Consider the following 17,170-nt stretch of genomic DNA (forward strand, 5'->3'; position numbering starts at 1 on the left):
ATATATATAGTGTACAAATTAGTTTTATTCACTGAGTCATGTGACCAGCGTCACTAATGTATCAAGATTCAGAAACACACCTTCATTCCCATTAGCAATCATTCATCTTTTCCATTCCAGCCCTAGGCAACTACTAATGTACTTTTTGTCTTCTTGAATTTGTCTATTGTGAACATTTTATATAAAGAGAATCATAAAATATCTGGACTTCAGCGACTGACTTCTTTCATTTAGTATAATGTTTTCAAGGTTTCTGAAGTAAAGCATCTAACTTTACTCAGAGATCTGGACTTCTTGCCTTCTGAAAAGTAATCCTCCAAATTTTAAATCATCATACCACTTCTTGTTTTTTTACAACACAGGGAATTGAACCCAGGGCTTCTGCATTAAGTTGCATCTCCAGCCCTTATATATATATATTTTTTTTATTTTAGGACAAACACCCACTAAGCTCTAAGTCACTAACTTGATTAGGTTGGTCTCAAACTGGCAATCCTCCCTCAGCCTTCCAGAGTTCTTGGATAAAAGGTGTGCATCACCATGCCAGCTCGCTCTTTCTTTTCTTTTTTCTTTCCTTTCTTTCCTCTTTTTTTTTTTTTTAAATGTATTTAGTACAGGATTTACAGGGTCTCATTACACAGATTGGATTTATAGTGATCCTCCTGTTTTTAGCCTCCCAAACTGGGATTACAGGAGCGTGCCACCGTGCCCAGTCTCAATCAAAGTCTCAGTGCACCCCGGGGGCGAGATAGCATGGCATGCCAGGAATTGAACCCCCTTGCTTGCTCGCTCTTTCTTTCTTTCTTTCTTTCTTTCTTTCTTTCTTTCTTTCCTTCTTTCTTTCTACAGAGTTTCAAACTTTATGTTCATTTAAGCATTAGGAATTTCAGCATTAGTGAGTATGATATTATACCTTATTTTTCAACAATTTTTCTCTCTCAATTTTTTTCCATGATATACTGAAATTTCAATTGCAGTTTAAGTCATTATACCTTATTTGGAAAAAGCATTTTAAAAAGAAAATCTTGTCTGCTGTAGGAGTAAGGCTATGATCATTAATCATGATATGTCAACTTAACTGGATTAAGAAACATCTCAGGGATTAGTAAAGCCCACTTCTGGGTATGTCTCAGTGGGTCATGGAGGCATGATTTCCGGTACTCTGTACTGCCCTGTACTCTTCCTCCCTGGCATTACTCCTCTGCTCTACTTCCCGATTGCCCTGAACTAAGCATCTTTGCTCTGCCATGTTTTTCTGCCATGCTATGCCTGCCCTGGAGCCAGATGACCATGGTCTGAATCCCTGAAGCCATGAGCCAATTAAAGCTCTCCTCCTTTAACTTGGGGGTGTCAGGTATTATGTAGTATGTACGGACAAGAGAGTACGAGGAATAGTTTTATGTTTCAACTTAGCTATATGGTCAAACAATATTCTAGATATTTTTATGATGATAGTAACACTTAAATTGATAGGCTTAAAGTAGTTTATCTTCTCTAATGCAGATAGGTCACACCCAATCTTTTGAAGGCCTTTAGTAGAACTGTGTTCATCTTACTTAAATTTTTGTTGTGAAAATGTTCAGCTACATATACATATTCCATGCATCCAGAATCAACAATTATTAACATTTACTTTACTTCTTTTCTTTCCATCATACTATCTTGTTCTAACTACACAAAACACACATTTGTCATTTTGTTGTGTTGAACTATTTTAATATAATTTGTACAACCCCAAATCATTTAGCATGCATATCTCAAAAAAAATTCTGCTTAATATCATATCAAGACTCCTAAGAAAAATCAGCAAAAAATTCCAAAATGTAGTTCATATTTAAATCTTTGCAAATGTCCCAAGAACATCTTGTATAGTTTCCCCCAAGTAAACCAGAAGCCAATCAAGATTTACTTATTGCATGTGGCGTGTCTCTTCAACCTCTTTTCACCCATCCTATTGACATATATTCCATGTATTGATTTTTTAAGAGTCTAGGTCAGTACAAAAAAAAATATGCATTGATTTTTTAAGAGTCTTGCGAAACATTCTGGATTTTTCTGGTTCTTCATATCATTTAACATGTTTCTTTATCCCATGAATTGCTTGTTATCTGGAAGCTAAGTCTGTCTTGATTAGAAAATTCCTATTGGGCATACCTGACGTCATACTATTAGTGACATTTAAGTGATGCTAAGCAAATCTCTGTATTGTAAGAGTATATTCATTCTCTCTTACAGTTACTAAGAATTCTTTGGGTTTAACCTTTTTAACTAGACTTTATTGCAAGTCACTGAAGTGATGTAAAAAAATTAAAAGATTAGGAGGGTGCATGTAAGACATCTAAAAAGGATCAGTGGATGGAGCAGCTCTACTTTTCTACTGGAGAGAAATAAAGCAGCAATAAATAACTAAAGCATAATGGCATCAGAGCCTAACATATTGACATTGAAATAAACTACAGTATCTATTACATGGGAGAAAAGTATGTCACATAGCTTTAAAGTATGTCATCCCAAGGGCTGGCGAGATAGTCAGGGAATTAAAGCACATTCTTAGGCTGAGTGGGGACCTGGGTTCCATTGACACTGGGCATGGTGGTATGTGCCTATAAACCCAGCACTTGGGAGGCTGAAAACAGGAGAAACACTATGAGTCTGATCTATGTAGTGAGACCTTGTAGGCCCTGTCCTAAATACATTTTAAAAAAGAAAAGTACATCTTGAATCAGGCAGGTAGCTCTGTGGCATGGTGCCTGCCTGGCAAGTGCAATGTCCTGAGTTCAATTCCCATATTCCTTATGTGAAAACTTGTACTGAACTCCCCCTCTACTTTGAGAGTATTACTTAAGTCTCCCTTCCCTTGGGAGAGCTTACCTCAAACTTCACTGACCCACCCATATGTGAATTATTGACTCCAACAGCTAGATTTCAAAATACATAGAAACTCAAGAGTTTGACCAGCATTTTAAGAACATGGGCCAAGGCAAGGCTACATTGTGCCAGCCACTTATCTGCAGTGAGTTCAGGGTTTGGCAAACCTTTGGAATTTTAAGACTTTATTTGCCAATACTTGTATTGTTACTGGATTTTGAGGTGCTGAAGTCTCCCTTTGGAGGTGGTTTCTAGGTCCTTTCTGTCCTGAGCAAAGAACTGATTAAGACAAGAACAAATGGTAATAAAGTATTACTAAAGGGAGCAAGAGAAACAGGCTTTACAGTGAATTTAAGCCAAGTAAAAGTTTATTTGTTTGTTTGTTTGTTTGTTTGTTTTAAAGTGCACCTTATAGTGATGGTGGGCCACCATACAAGAGAGAACACAGTGGCAAAAACTCAATATGGTCTATCCTTTTTGTATCACCTGCTCTTCAGGCTGACATCAGCTCTAAGCCACCTGATGGAAAACTTGTTGGAGTTCTCACAGGAAGACCAGGTGCAGGGCTTTGGGACCTGTTCTGCGCATATGCACTGGGATTTTGTAATTAACAGGTAACTTACTTGGGAGCCAGCTTTGCCACACCCTCATCTCTTGTCCTGGTGCCATCCTTCAGCATAAAATGACTTCATTTGTGTTGTCCTCAATCTCCCCTATGATGATCAAACCAGCTTCTCAAGAAATTGATCCCATAAAAATACACCTCAAAGTCTAATTAGAATTTTCTTTCCACTAATGCTTGCATCTATCTAATTGAGCAACAATTTTGAAGCTTATTCACTCTGTGCTAATGTTTCCTATCTATCATTGTTTCTACTCCCTGTGAAGTTGTTCATATTATTCTCCCCTTCTTTAGGCATTGTGATCCTAAGAAAACTTTAATAAACCTTGTGGAAAAAAATAAACCTTGTGGTTTACAAAATCATATATATGTATTTTTTTTTTTCCTTGTCTGTATTTAGGGCAGGGTCTACAGGGTCTCACTACATAGATAGTGAGTCTCCTGTTTACAGCCTCCCAAGAGCTGGGATTACAGGCAAGCGCCACCACGCCCAGTCTCAGTCACCCTCTCAGCATGCCCCAGGGGTGGAGCCAGCACTGCTGTTGGGGATAGCACTCTGCCTAAGCAGCCCTACAAAATCATATTTTGATAAACTTATTTCTGTACAACAGAAAATTAGTCGGAAGTTACCCCAGAAACGAAATTGAGTTCAACTGCTTCACTTTACAGATGCCAAACTCGAAGTGAAAGCTTAATTAATTTTAAGATCAATTAAATTAAGGCTAAAATATTGTAATTTTTTTTTCAGTGTTTTGTTATGTTTTATCAGAGGCAATGCAGCAGAGAAGCAGAAATGGGTGGAGGGCTTTATCTCGGAAGACACGGACAGAATCGAAGGCTAAGAGATGCGGAGATTCTCTGACCTGTGACAGGGAGGATGAGACTATGGACTTTTGCTAAGGGCAGAGCTTAAGGGGCAGTTTCAGTGACACACAGAAGCTGATTGGAGGCTCTCTTGTGTGTGTAGGAAAGGTAAAAGGAAGTTGTATCCAGGCTGGAGTGGAGGAGGAGGAGGAGGAAGTGGTCATTGGGAAGGTAAGCTGGTGTTGTGAGGACTCAGCCATGTTGAATCAGGGCCATGATAATTTAGCAGTTTGTACTCAGACCAGAACCTGTCATGCTTACTCTATACTAAGCATCGGTCCAAGCACTTTGCACGAGAAATCCATTTAATCCCTACGGTGTTATGAGAGTAAGAAAACTGAAACAAGAGAAGTGGCTTCCTCAAGATGCACAGCCAGCCAATTAGAGCTGGAAGGGGAAACCCAGGAAAGATGACTTCAGAATCTGTGCTTAACTGTTCCACCATCTCACATGCTTTGCTCTTTGTGGCTACACTGTCACAGCTAGTTAGGAATCAAATTTGGACCCAAGTTCTCCAAGCTTGGATTCCATCCTCTATGGAGAATTCCAAGGGAAGAGTAAACTGATTACTCCATGCAACCTGGTGTAGGACTGATTCTGGGCTTGCACCGGGCTATTATGTACAAGCAGCTGCTAATTACCTATGATGAGAGCTAGATGAATAAGGAAGATCCAAAACAGCTAAACACCAAACCCTCTCTCCCATTAAGCCAAACAAAGCACCTGGCCTTGGGCATAATATCATTTCATTTTTGTGAATTTGCTTTCTCAATTATGTTTTGCTAAAATTGCTATTAATGTCAGTTGCTATTCTTTATAAGGACAGCAAGGTGCAAATGCCTTGCATGATATGCCTCTGTGGAAAAAGAGAATGGATTGTAAGATCACTCTTTCATTTCTTTCTTTCTTTCAATCTTGTATCCCAGGTCCTGGTCTTTGTCTTAACTGATTTCTCATGTTAATTATTTTAACCTTGCTCTCAATGGCTTCTTTTGTCTCTCATTGCTATGGAAACCCAGGCAGTCTCAGGAATTGTCTCCCTCTTCTACCTAGGCCCTCTATTTCACTCTTCCTTTAGCTTCAAATCATCTGCTGAATTAAGTTTAGGCTGCTTGATCTCGCCTTCTGGTACTGTCTCTAATTTGTTCTTTTATTCTCTTTTTACAAATAATACATTCCTGAAATAGAGGTTAAAGTATATCATTATCAACCAAATATTAATTGTAAGAATGAATATATTTATATAGAACGTTAGAGTAAAAAGAAAATCCACCAATATTACCCCATTTAAGTTGCATACTCATTATACGTATACATATATAAACCTTGCGAGTCTCACCATTTCCTACCGTTTCAGAAAACACTGCTACATTTTAATTTAATGCTGCTGTCCTCGGAAAGCTTTTGTATTTGGAGATCTAAGAGAATGATTTTGAACTGGGAATAAAATAGAGCAGTTTAAGTTACCTCCAAATTCGGTGTTTTGCCTAGGAAACGCCTTGTCAAGTTACAAAGCGTGCGTAATCAGGTTATTCACTTGCTCAGGACGGAAAAGACTACTTCCTAATAATTACCTCTTACTCTAGTCCGAACACCACGGTGCGCATGTCCATAGAACTACAAATCCCACATGGCCTTTCGGCTCTGGCGCCTGCGCAACGAGCACTCGGTCGTTCCCTTCCGCTCTTCTCCGCCGGGAAAGACCCGCCCCGCGACGCTGTCGCTCTCGTTGGAAGAAGCGGAAGAAGATGGCGCTCGTCAGGTGGGTTGTTGACTCGGGTCCTCTATACGGAAGGATCTGGGAGTACCCAACGTTTTGTTTTTCCTGCCCACACTCTCCGGTGGTGGGCTGGTCTGGGGCACAAAGTGATGTGGGCCTAGACCGGGGCTAGGCCCTCCTGCCAGCCACCGCGCCGACTAGGCCGCCGTGAAGCCTGGATCTTTCCCAGGGGGCTTTCCGGGTTGAGTTCGCCCCTTCAAAGGGGCCGGGAGCGTGGACGTGGCCTCTTGCAGAGGAGCCTCTTGTGTTTTTCGCTGTGGCCCTGGAGGCGGGTTGGCGAGCTCTCCCGCCGGCTCGCGGCTCGGGGGTGGATGCGATGGGGCCGTGGGCAGCGGTTTCTGCCCCTGGACGGAGGCGAGAGCGCGGGAGACGCCTGCGCTGCTAGTTTTGGCCGTCAGTCTGCTTTGGTCTCTCCTTTCTCTTGCCATTCTTGTCCTAACCTAGGTTTTGTGGAAAGGGGTGCTGAGCAGGAGTTTGCGTTGGCTGCAGGAGTTGCCGCTGTCCGCTGATATGCATGGCACTGCACTTCAACTTTAGAGCTTAGAATTTGTTCCTTAGATAGCACCATTCCAGAGGTTTGGTGCTGCCAGTTGCCATGGTTACCGTATATAAAGCGTGTCCAGAGTTTTAAGAAAAAGGTACTCTTTAAATAGATTCCAAGGAGTTATGTAACACCCAGCTTGCGACCTTGTTGCTTCAAGTTGAAAAACTTTCCATGCAAACACTATAGGAAAAGTTTGGTGTTGAAAAAGGATGTGAAAAAGTTACCATTTTAGGACCTAAGTTTGATCCCGCTTAAGAGACTTCATTCTCTTCAAAGGTATTTTTGGGGGGGCCGGGGAGATGGCTTAGTATAATAAGCACTTCCCTGGCAAGCGCAATGGCCTGAGTTCAATCCCTGGTTCCGTAAAAAAAAAAAAAAAAAAAAAGGTATTTTTTCTTGCTGTTAGCAGTTAACCTAAAAAAGTTTTAGTAGCAGGTAACCAATAGTGATGTATATACAGAGAGAAACCTGACAGGGATTGCAAGGAAAATGGGGCATTAGATGTACAAAAAGAACAACACAATACTTAACTTGTATGGTAGCAGCCTTAGTGCGAAAAGAGCTAAATAGAATGAACTGTTTGCCTAAAAAAATTTTTTTTTGTTTTTGCAGAAGTGCCCCTTTTTTTTTCTTTTTAAATAACTTTACAGGGGCTGGGAGATAGCTGGGCCGTCTAAGCACCAGCCTGTCCAGCTCAAGGACCTAGGTTCGATCCCAAGTACCACATACCATACCAGCCACTGAAACTAGGTACATGTGCTGCTAATCCCAGTGCTGGGGAGGCTGAGTTAGGAGGATCACTATGAGTCTGAGCTGTGTAGTGAGACCCTGTATCAAATAAATAAATAAATAAATAAATAAAAATTTTAAATAAATGTTACAGACAACAAACCTTTAATTTTCCATGTGCAAAGCACTGTGCTGAAAATTAATGGGGTTATGAAGGAAGACTGTGGAAAAGGCAAAATGTGGAATGGACACAATACCAGGGGAGCGGAGAGATAGCACAAAGGCAAAGCACCTACCTGGCAAGCACAAGGACCAGAGTTTAATCCCTGGTCTCACATGCTACACAGTCTGCTTCAGATTCCCAGGTGATCTATCTCGGCTCCATGTCTGTAATCCCAGCATGGCTTTTCCATGGCATGGACCTGGTGTTTATTCCTATCTGTTGTAATATCTGTTATTAAAGAAACAAGTAATTTTTTCATTGTTTCAGTTCTGTGAGCTGTCATAACTATGAGACTCCGATCTTAGGAGGAGGTGATGGGGTACCAGTTTGTAGCTAGCGGGTCAGAAGTCCTCCTTGGCCAGGCTTGTAATTGGCAGTCACTCTGGTGGGACTGAGCCCTCAAACTCTGGGATCTGATACTATTTACAGGCAAATGGTATCAGGATTAAATTAAAAGATGCTCAGCAGTTGTGTATTGGAGAGTCACAGAACTGATTCCTTGCTTGATGTGTAAGAACACCCCTACATAACCTGCTGTCATAAGCATTGTATTGTTTTGTAAAGTAGGAAAGATTTCTTTACATTCTGTCTCTTCACAGAACTTACATTCTATAGTAGGGCAGTAGCCAATACATGATTTTTTCTTCTCCCCCCCACCCCCAGATCTAGGACAGGGTCTACAGGGTCTCACTACATAGATCGGACTTGTAGTGATTCTCCTGTTTTCAGTCTCCCAAGCACTGGGAGTACAGGCACGTACCACCATGCCTAGTCTCAGTCACTGTCTCAGGGAGTATCTCAAGTGGAGTGGCTGTATTTTACCAAGTAGTCAGAAAACAATTGAAAGGAGATGTGAATGCTAAGATGTAGGTTACTAAAAGATGTGAGGAAGTATTTACTCTAAAAGCATAGAAAGAATTGCCCTTAATAGAATATTTCATGGCAAAGGGAAACAGATGTAAAAAGCCTAAGGTAGCTTGCTTAAGTAAAAGTGAAAAAGCTGTAGGATGCATATAAGGGGCAGTGTCAATTTACATTGATATCTCAGTTTTCAAAGGGCTCTAAGCTTAAACTTTCTAGTACTCAAACAGCAAAGTTTTTTTGTTTGTTTTATTTTGCTTTTTTGAATGTAGTTAGTACAGGGTCTCGCTACACAGATCATACTTGTAAAGTCCTCCCAAGTGCTGGGTTACAGGCGTGCCATAACCTCCAGTCTCAGTCATGTCTTAAGTTCTCAGCAGGCCCCAGGAGTCAGGCTGGATCTAATCCAAGTCCCTGCCTCTGTCTAGGCAGGCGCTTTAATCTACTGAGTTACCTGGCTGCCCCTTCACACAGAAAAGTTTGAGGCAGAAAAATCTGCCTATCCTTCATCACTTTACTTGATGGTCTTAACTCAAAATCCAACTTGAAAAAACCTGTACTGGCTGAGAGTGAGTCATGCCTTGCAGCAGACACAAAGAGGTCATGCTTCAGTCTAAGCACCACTCTCACCTGGACAACATATAGTGCTTGTGTTAGTGAGATAAAACATTAGTCATTGTGCTTTTTTTCTGTGCTTTATTTGCATAAAATATAACCATGGCTCCAAAGAAAATTACTGATAGCAAAGAGGAAAACTGTGAGAACTATAACAATTAAAAGAAGTAATTCCAAAATTTGTTGAAGTCCTGGAAAAATGCATTTATAAGTATAATTTTTGGGCTCAAAAACTATTATTTGGTTTTCTGTTTGTTTTTTTTTTTTTTTTTTCTTTCTTTGCCGGAACCGGGGATTGAACTCAGGCCCTTGCGCTTGCCAGGCAAGCACTTATTCTACTGAGCCATCTCCCCAGCCCTGGTTTTGTATTTCTTATGGGAAAAATATGTTCAGTGCTCAGACTTTTCAGTTTTTGAACATAAAATTGGAAGGAATTGAGTTCAACAGCTGAGATACCACTGTATTTCTTTTGGCAAACATTTAAGGAATTTGTGCTGTCAATTGTCAGTACTTGGACAGTTAGGGATGAAGGAAGCAGAGGGCATGATACCTGTCCTCTAATTGTTCACAGTTTAGTGAGAAGATAAGTAAATGAACAGGGAATTGTTGTACATTAAAAGATGTTTCAGTGGTATACAGAATATACATAGGGAACATACATAATAGAGGGATGGAGGGACAACCAATCCATGAACAGCTCTAAATGATCAAACATAGAAAACATGCTGACATTATCCGGACACTAACAACTGTCTTATGACTGACTGTCCTCATTTAATACTTTTTTTTTTTTTTTTTTTTTTTTTGTGGAACCAGGGATTGAACTCAGGCCCTTGCACTTGCCAGACAAGTGCTTATTCTACTGAGCTATCTCCCCGGCCCCAGTTTTTTAAAAATGTATTTAGTACAGGGTCTCACTATGTAGATCCAGACTCATAGTGATGCTCCTGTTTTCAGCCTCCCAAAGGCTGAGATTATAGGCCCGCACTGCCACACCCAGTCTCAGTTGCTGTTTCAGTGCACCCTGTGGGCAGGCTGGCATAGCATGCAGGGGCTCGAATCCTGGCTGCTGCACTCTGCCTAAGCAAGTGCTTTAGTCTGCTGAGCTATCTGGCCAGCCCTCATTTAATGCTTAAATGAACCTTTTGAGGTACTTTTCTATGATGTTATTACAGATGGGAAATCAAGTTTACTAAGTAATATCTAGGTTTTTAAGTGATGGATAGGATTTAAACTCTGAACTCCTAAACCATCACAATAACTGATCTTCTCAGACTGGATTAGACTTCTCTAATACATGCTGTTTTAGCACTCTACTTTTCCTTGATCACTGTGTATGTGTGTGGGGGGTGTGTGATTTTTCCCATGCTAGAATCCAAGGCCTTTGCTCTGAGTACCTCTTCAGACCTTTTTTATTTTGAGTCAAGGTCTCGTTAAGATACTAAGTTGTCCAGCCTGGATTTGAACGTGTTATCCTCCAGTATGCTGCCACAGCCTCCCAGAGTACTGGGATTACAGACATATACTACTATGCCCAGTTTAATGTATTTTTAATTATGACTTTCTTCCTTATAAGGCTATAAACTTTCTCAGTTCTTAGTGTCATTGGTTGGTGAGCATAGTACCTTCACCCAAGTGATCAATATTTTTCAGTAAATGATTAAGCTCTGCATCTTATTCATTTGTCCTTACTAGCTTAAAATTATAAAGGAACTCAATTATTTTTTCCGTTAATTGTATTCATCTGTTGGGATCTTTTTTTGATATTTGGGTATCACTGTAATAATGGTTATAATAACTTAAAAATTGTTAATAATAAAGTAAAAAGTTGCTTTGATTAATAAGTTGAGTCTTTAAGACTTATTCTTCTACTTTTTGACCTTTTGAGTTTTAAATTTCATTCTAAACTAGATACCCTTTAGAAAATACACTTTAAATATATAATTTATGTTTTCTTTTTCTCTCCTATATAGTTACATTCATTTGTAATTCTTGGTCTTTTGTGTTGACACTAAAGTTATAAGTAAGTAGTATATGGGGCTGGTGAGATGGCTCAGTGGTCTAAAGCACCTACTTGGAACAAGCTTAGCAAAGCACAGGGACTGCGGTTCGATCCCCCAGCATCACATGCAAGCCATCCCCGCCCCCTGGTGGGCTGAGCTGGCCACACACACACACACACACACACACACACAACAAATTAATTAATTAATTTAAAAAAACAAGTAAGTAGCATAAGAGTAAAATAGTTTTTGAAAATGAAGTATAAGAATGAAAGAATATTTAGAGAACCAAAAATAAATAAATACATAAATAAATAAGAGAACCACGTACAGGATGGTTAGCCCCTGAGTAATTGAGAATATTTGTGTATATATCATAGTTAGATGTTTTTATGTCTCTCAGAACTTCTTTCTTTCCATACATGATTGGTATTAAATACTGCCTTGAATCATGAATAAGTTCATGCTTGAATGATACAAAGAAAAAACATTAAAGGAAAAAAATAATCAGGTAGCCAAATTAGGTCAATCAAATTGAATGTAAGAGTTTGTAAAAGTTGCTTTATTTTTTACAGCTTTTTACCTGCACCTACTCAACTATCACAGGACCAGCTTGAGGCTGAAGAAAAAGCAAGATCTCAGCGATCACGGCAGGCCTCACTGGTTTCCTCCCGAAGAGAACCTCCCCCATACGGCTATAGGAAAGGTTGGATACCTCGGTTGTTAGAGGTAAATATGAATGTGGTCTCATTATGCAGCTCCAACTCATAGTGATCCTCCTGTTTTCAGCCTTCCCAGCAGTGGGATTACAGGCGTGTGCCACCAGCCTGGACTCAGCCAGCTCAGTGTGTCCGGGATTGAACTGGGAATTGAACCCCGGTCTCTGTGCTTGCCTAAGCAGGTGCTCAGTCTACTGAGCTATCTCCCCAGCCCTGACTGTTCTGTTTGGACTTAATAAAGTATAATGAAATTTATATAGCTCACTTTAAAATAAATTTTACCTGATAGTCTCTGATAATGTTCATGTGATAGAAATTCTGGTGAGTTCTCAAGACATAACTTTCCTCTGAAGATTTATATTTTTCTTCATGCTGATTATCATTGGTTTGTGATCACTAGAGTTTTGTCTCATAATAAACTACTAAGACCTATCCAGAGTAATTCACATATCCTTTACCTAAGGTATACAGCATGTGGACAGCAATGAAAAAGTAAAAGATGAACGTGAAAGCATGATCAAAGTTGTCCCCACCCACTCCCGTCTCATAATTGAAGAAACCACCTTGCTCCAGGAGAACTCCAGTAGCACTTGCTTTGCTGGTTTCTTGTCATCTTTTTATTATCTTCAATTTGAGAATGTTAATGCATGCCTGATACACATATTAGGCACAATTTTAGGAAATACGATAAAATCTGGTAGCTGGAGGATGCAACAAAATATGGAGTGAATTTTGGGGCCTTTATTTTTTTTTTGTGGAACCAGGGATTGAACTCAGGTCCTTGCGCTTGCCAAGGAAGTGCTTATTCCACTGAGCCATCTCCCCAGCCCATTTTTGGGCCTTTAACTTTGTTTCTTTCTCTCTCTCTTTTTTTTTTTTTTTTTGGTATTGAGAATCAAATTGAGAACCTTGCACTTGCCAGGCAGGTACTTGTGCTGCTGAGCTGGTAATCGTACCATTTGTATTCTGTCACTTTCTTGTATTCTGTCCTTGTGTGATTATGACTTTTACTTCACAAATGAAGAGGTTTTTGCCCTTTTTCATATTCCTCCAAGTAGTAACCATAATATTCTCTGAATTGAAACTTTTTGCTTACATTCCTATGAGTAATCTTTCTTTATTCTCAGTCTCTACCTTTGGGGGGGGGGTTCTGGCTCAGCCTGCCCTGGGGGTGGGGCTGGATGGCATGTAGTGCTGGGGGTTGAGCTGTGGACCTCTGCAGCTGCGTAAGCTTGCCTAAGCAGGCACTTTAAACTGCTGAGCTATCTCACAGGCCCCTCTACCATGTTTTTTGTTCTCCTGCCTGCCAGACTTTATACTGCCTAGACGACAAACATCCAAGTAAATTTTATCTTGCCCTAACCTACTCCATTTTTTTCTCAGTTTGTCCTCAGTCCTTACGAATTCCAGTGTATGAAGGCCCATCTTACTGTGATTATCAAAGGATTTTTATTGTTGCTTTTGTTTTTTCAAAGAGCATTATTTCTGAAAAACAGAGCAAAATAAAAGATCCTCGAGACTATAATGCCCTCTTATCTGAAACAGAAGGGTAGTGATTGTCATTATCTAGTTGAGTTTGGTACCTCTTGGTACAGCACAGGTGTCCTGTTTTGGGGGGTGGCAAGCCCCATATCATGTTAAGCACATTGTTATTCTTGCACTTCAGCTTTATGACATTTGGGTGTTGCTGCTTTGTTAAAATTTGAAGTGATTATCAAAGGTTTCATTTATCTTGATAGAATAGAATAATTTACTTGAAAGTCAAACAAAAATAGCCAGCTAATCTGGAAATGCCACATATACTTTGAGGGGAGTGAATATTCATTCTACAGAGGAAGACATTTTGTTGTAGTTTTCAAAGGAAAAGCTATTATTTTCTGGCAAGCTTAATGACCACATAATGCTACATCTACACTTCTGAAGTGCTTATTATAGTTGAAGAACTCCAGCAAATCTGACTATGTGTCAGATTGATGGACAGGATACAGGAAGCATGTTTTCTTAGAAATGCTTTAATATTTGTCAGATTTACCCAAAAAAAGTTTCTTTCTGCTTTATTGGCTTTCAAATTTTTAGGTCTTTGTTTGGCAAATAAATGTATTATACCTTTGTACCTCAGAATTTACATTAAATCCAGAGGAATATTGCTTGAAGAAGTTTTATAAGAGTGGATATTTATATAATTTTTTCCACCATTTCCTCTAAATACTACTTTTAATGTTTTTCCTATCATTTTTAGTAATATAGGCATTTTGTACCCCATCTGACCTTAGGAGCATTAAGTGTTTCAAATTTTGGAATTTTTCAGATATTTGAATAGACTTTACTGGTTAGCCATTGCTAATCTGAAAATTATTGATACAAGGTCTTACTACGTAATTCAGGCTGGCCTCAAACTGATGGCAGTCCTTTTGCCTCGGCCTGTTGAGTGTTAGGATTACAGGCATGAGCCATCATGCTTCACCCTGAATGGATTTAATACTTTGTATGTTTATTTGATAAACTATGTTTTTTAATATTAAATATCATTGACAGGGAACTTATTTTACTTCAGAAATCTTAGTTCTCCTAAATATAGTGGTATCTCAATTCAGGAACTTAATTTATTTTATAATTTGGGAAAAGATGGCCATTGTTGTATGGCAAAGATAACCACAGTTGTGTTTGTCACCTGATGAAAAGTTTGCAAACAAAAACAAAATTTTGCCAAACACTTCTGCTTGCAAGCCACGTTGTTTAAAAACAAATGCAGTTGTGAACTGGGGTGTGACTAATTACATATAGTCACTGTATAGATGAGCTTTCTAGTTGCTAGGACAAAATACCTGATACCCACAACTTAAGTTAACAGCAGTTTATTTTGGCTTATAATTTCAGAGGTTCAATCTGTGGTGGTCTCGCTCCACAGCAGGACAGAATGGCACCATGGAGCAAAGCTGTTTCCACTTCAGGGTAGCAGGAAGCAACTCAGGGAAGACTGCCAGAAAAAGGGCCACAGACCAGAGAATAGTTCCCAAGGTCACATCTCTGAGCTCTACCTGGACACACCAAGAAGTGTGCTTTACTAGTCCCTGTGCATCTATCAAGCCAATCAAATTGACAGTCAAGATAATTATCACCTTCTACCCCTCGTCAGTTTGACACCCAGACACCTCTTCTTAAGCCACACTTAACTACAAATAAAGACAATAAGGGCCACCAAGATAGCTCAGTGGACTAAGTGCCTGTTTTGGCAAGCATAGGGACCAGGGTTGGATCCTAGGTCCCACATGCTGCACCTGTTATGCTGGCCCCGCCCCCAGGGCATGTGAGCTGGTGGTGCATGCCTGTAATCCCAGTGCTTAGGAGGCTGAAAACAGGAGGATCACGAGGAGTCCGATATGCATAGTGAGACCCTGTACCAAATACATAAATGAAAATAACTGGTACATTTTATGTAATATGATGTCATTATCTAGTGTAAGACTAGAAACCTGATAATTCCTTCCCCAGCCTCAGCAGTCCCAGCATTGCTGTAAAGTCTAAGTCCCAAGTAATAAAACTCAAGGCATGCTCTTAGTTATGAACTCCTATAAGATTTAGGAAGCATGTTCCATGCTATCCAGATATAATAGCAAAGGGTAAATGTTCCCATTCCAAAGGGGAAATGTAGGGGAATAAGAAACTATAAGAACAAAGCAAGACTAAACAGGGCAAACATTGAGGCTCATCATTCCATGTAAATACCATCCAGGGCACATGGTGATGAAATGTGAGTACCAAAGATTGTGTTCCCACTCATGTGCTTTGCCAGTTGCAATCCACAAGGTGTGTCTCTCAGTCTGGCTCTACTCAGTGCCAGAGGCTTTTTTCTCAGTAGAGTTTCCACTTTCTTGCCTTTTCAATCTTTCTGGGTCTCCGTTACAACACTGGTCTAACCTTCAAAATTTCACACATAACCCCAGCACTCCAGAGACTGAGGCAGGAGGATTCGTTGCATGTTTGAGACCAGCCTGGGCTACAAAGTGAGTTCAAGGTCAGCCTAAACTGCACAGTGAGACCCTTTCTTAAAAAGACATAAAAAAAGAAAAAAATTCGTGCGTTACCCTCCCAGGGGAGTTCCCAGCTGGGACTCAGAATCTTGTGACATATTGCATGACCTCCCACACCTTTATTTGAAAGCTGGGTGAAAATGTAATGATCCCATAACTCTTGCATTTTACATGTTCAGAAAAAAAAAAAAAAAAATAGCATATGTGAACACTACCACTGTCTCTTGCCAGTGCAAGAAGTCTTCTGACGATTGTGGACCACAGCTTTAGTGGCCTCTGTGTGTCTGGATGGATTAGCATGGTATAATCATGGTATAATGAGTACACAGGAACCAATTCCCTAGGTGGTCCTTCTCAAGCAGAGGTCTTCTCAAATGAAGGGTTTGCATTTTTGCACCCTTGAGCTTGCAATAGGTGGGGTCTTGCTTGATTTCTGAGATGTCAAACTTATAATTTATATCTAAATGCCCTTCCAAAGCCTTCTGTGCCCATAAGTAAGTTTACTACTTAATAATCAGGAGATTAGTTCACCGATGAGTTTGTAGCTAGATGTGTAAAGGCTGGTTGGAAAAGTCAGGTCACTGAGGGCAGGGTCTGGGGTGGTTTATCACTCTCCCTTCTCTGCTTGTTGTTCACCAAGTAGAGAGCAGTTTTATTCCACCCAAGTCCTTTGACCATGCCATTCTGAAGCCTTAGAGCCTGTCTGCCATGGATTGACACCTTTACAAAATGGGAGCCAAAATAAACCTTTCTTCCTTTTAACTTATGGATGTTGTATATTGTGACAAGTAACTAAAATACCCCATAAAGCATCTTTTACTAGCACAAAGCATTTGTTATCTTTTTAATGGCATTAATATCTTCAGCAACCACACTTCTTTTGGCCCTTTACCTGTGCTGATTTTCTGGCCAAATTGATTTTTTTGTATCTTTTTTTCTTTGCTTTTTGCTCCTGATTCTCACTTTAACTCTGGCTAAACGCAGCCAGAAATATCAAAGCAACCACCTGCATGTTACACTATCTTGAATACTCCTCCACCAATGAGTTACTCTACCACCTTTAAAGTCAGTCTTTATGAGGAGGGCAAAATGGAAATCCTTGTCTAGAATCTAACATATATGACCTCCAGCCCAACTCTCAGTGGTATCCTCAGTCCCATCTGAAACCTTTGCTGTTTGTATTTCTGTATTTAATTATTTATTTGTTTATTTTTGGTACAGGTTCATTCACTACACAGCTCAGACCTCCTTTCAATTTTTTAAATTTTATTTATTTATTTATTTATTTATTTATTAGAGAGAGAGAAAGAG

At 39.9% G+C, this 17,170-nt stretch overlaps 1 protein-coding gene across 1 annotated transcript in view; it reads left to right on the plus strand.

Annotated features, from left to right (window-relative positions):
* The first annotated feature begins 6,056 nt into the window (after window positions 1-6,056).
* Snw1 (SNW domain containing 1) overlaps window positions 6,057-17,170 on the plus strand; it is a 55,682-nt gene continuing 44,568 nt past the window's right edge. The window contains exons 1-2 of the mRNA XM_004624717.3: window positions 6,057-6,116; window positions 11,685-11,838. Coding sequence (XP_004624774.1) covers window positions 6,103-6,116; window positions 11,685-11,838 — 168 coding nt within the window. The 5' untranslated portion in view covers window positions 6,057-6,102. The remainder of the gene's footprint in view (window positions 6,117-11,684; window positions 11,839-17,170) is intronic.

Source organism: Octodon degus, unplaced genomic scaffold, assembly GCF_000260255.1.
Source record: "Octodon degus isolate 3935 unplaced genomic scaffold, OctDeg1.0 scaffold00007, whole genome shotgun sequence".
Classification (NCBI taxonomy): Eukaryota; Metazoa; Chordata; class Mammalia; order Rodentia; family Octodontidae; genus Octodon; species Octodon degus.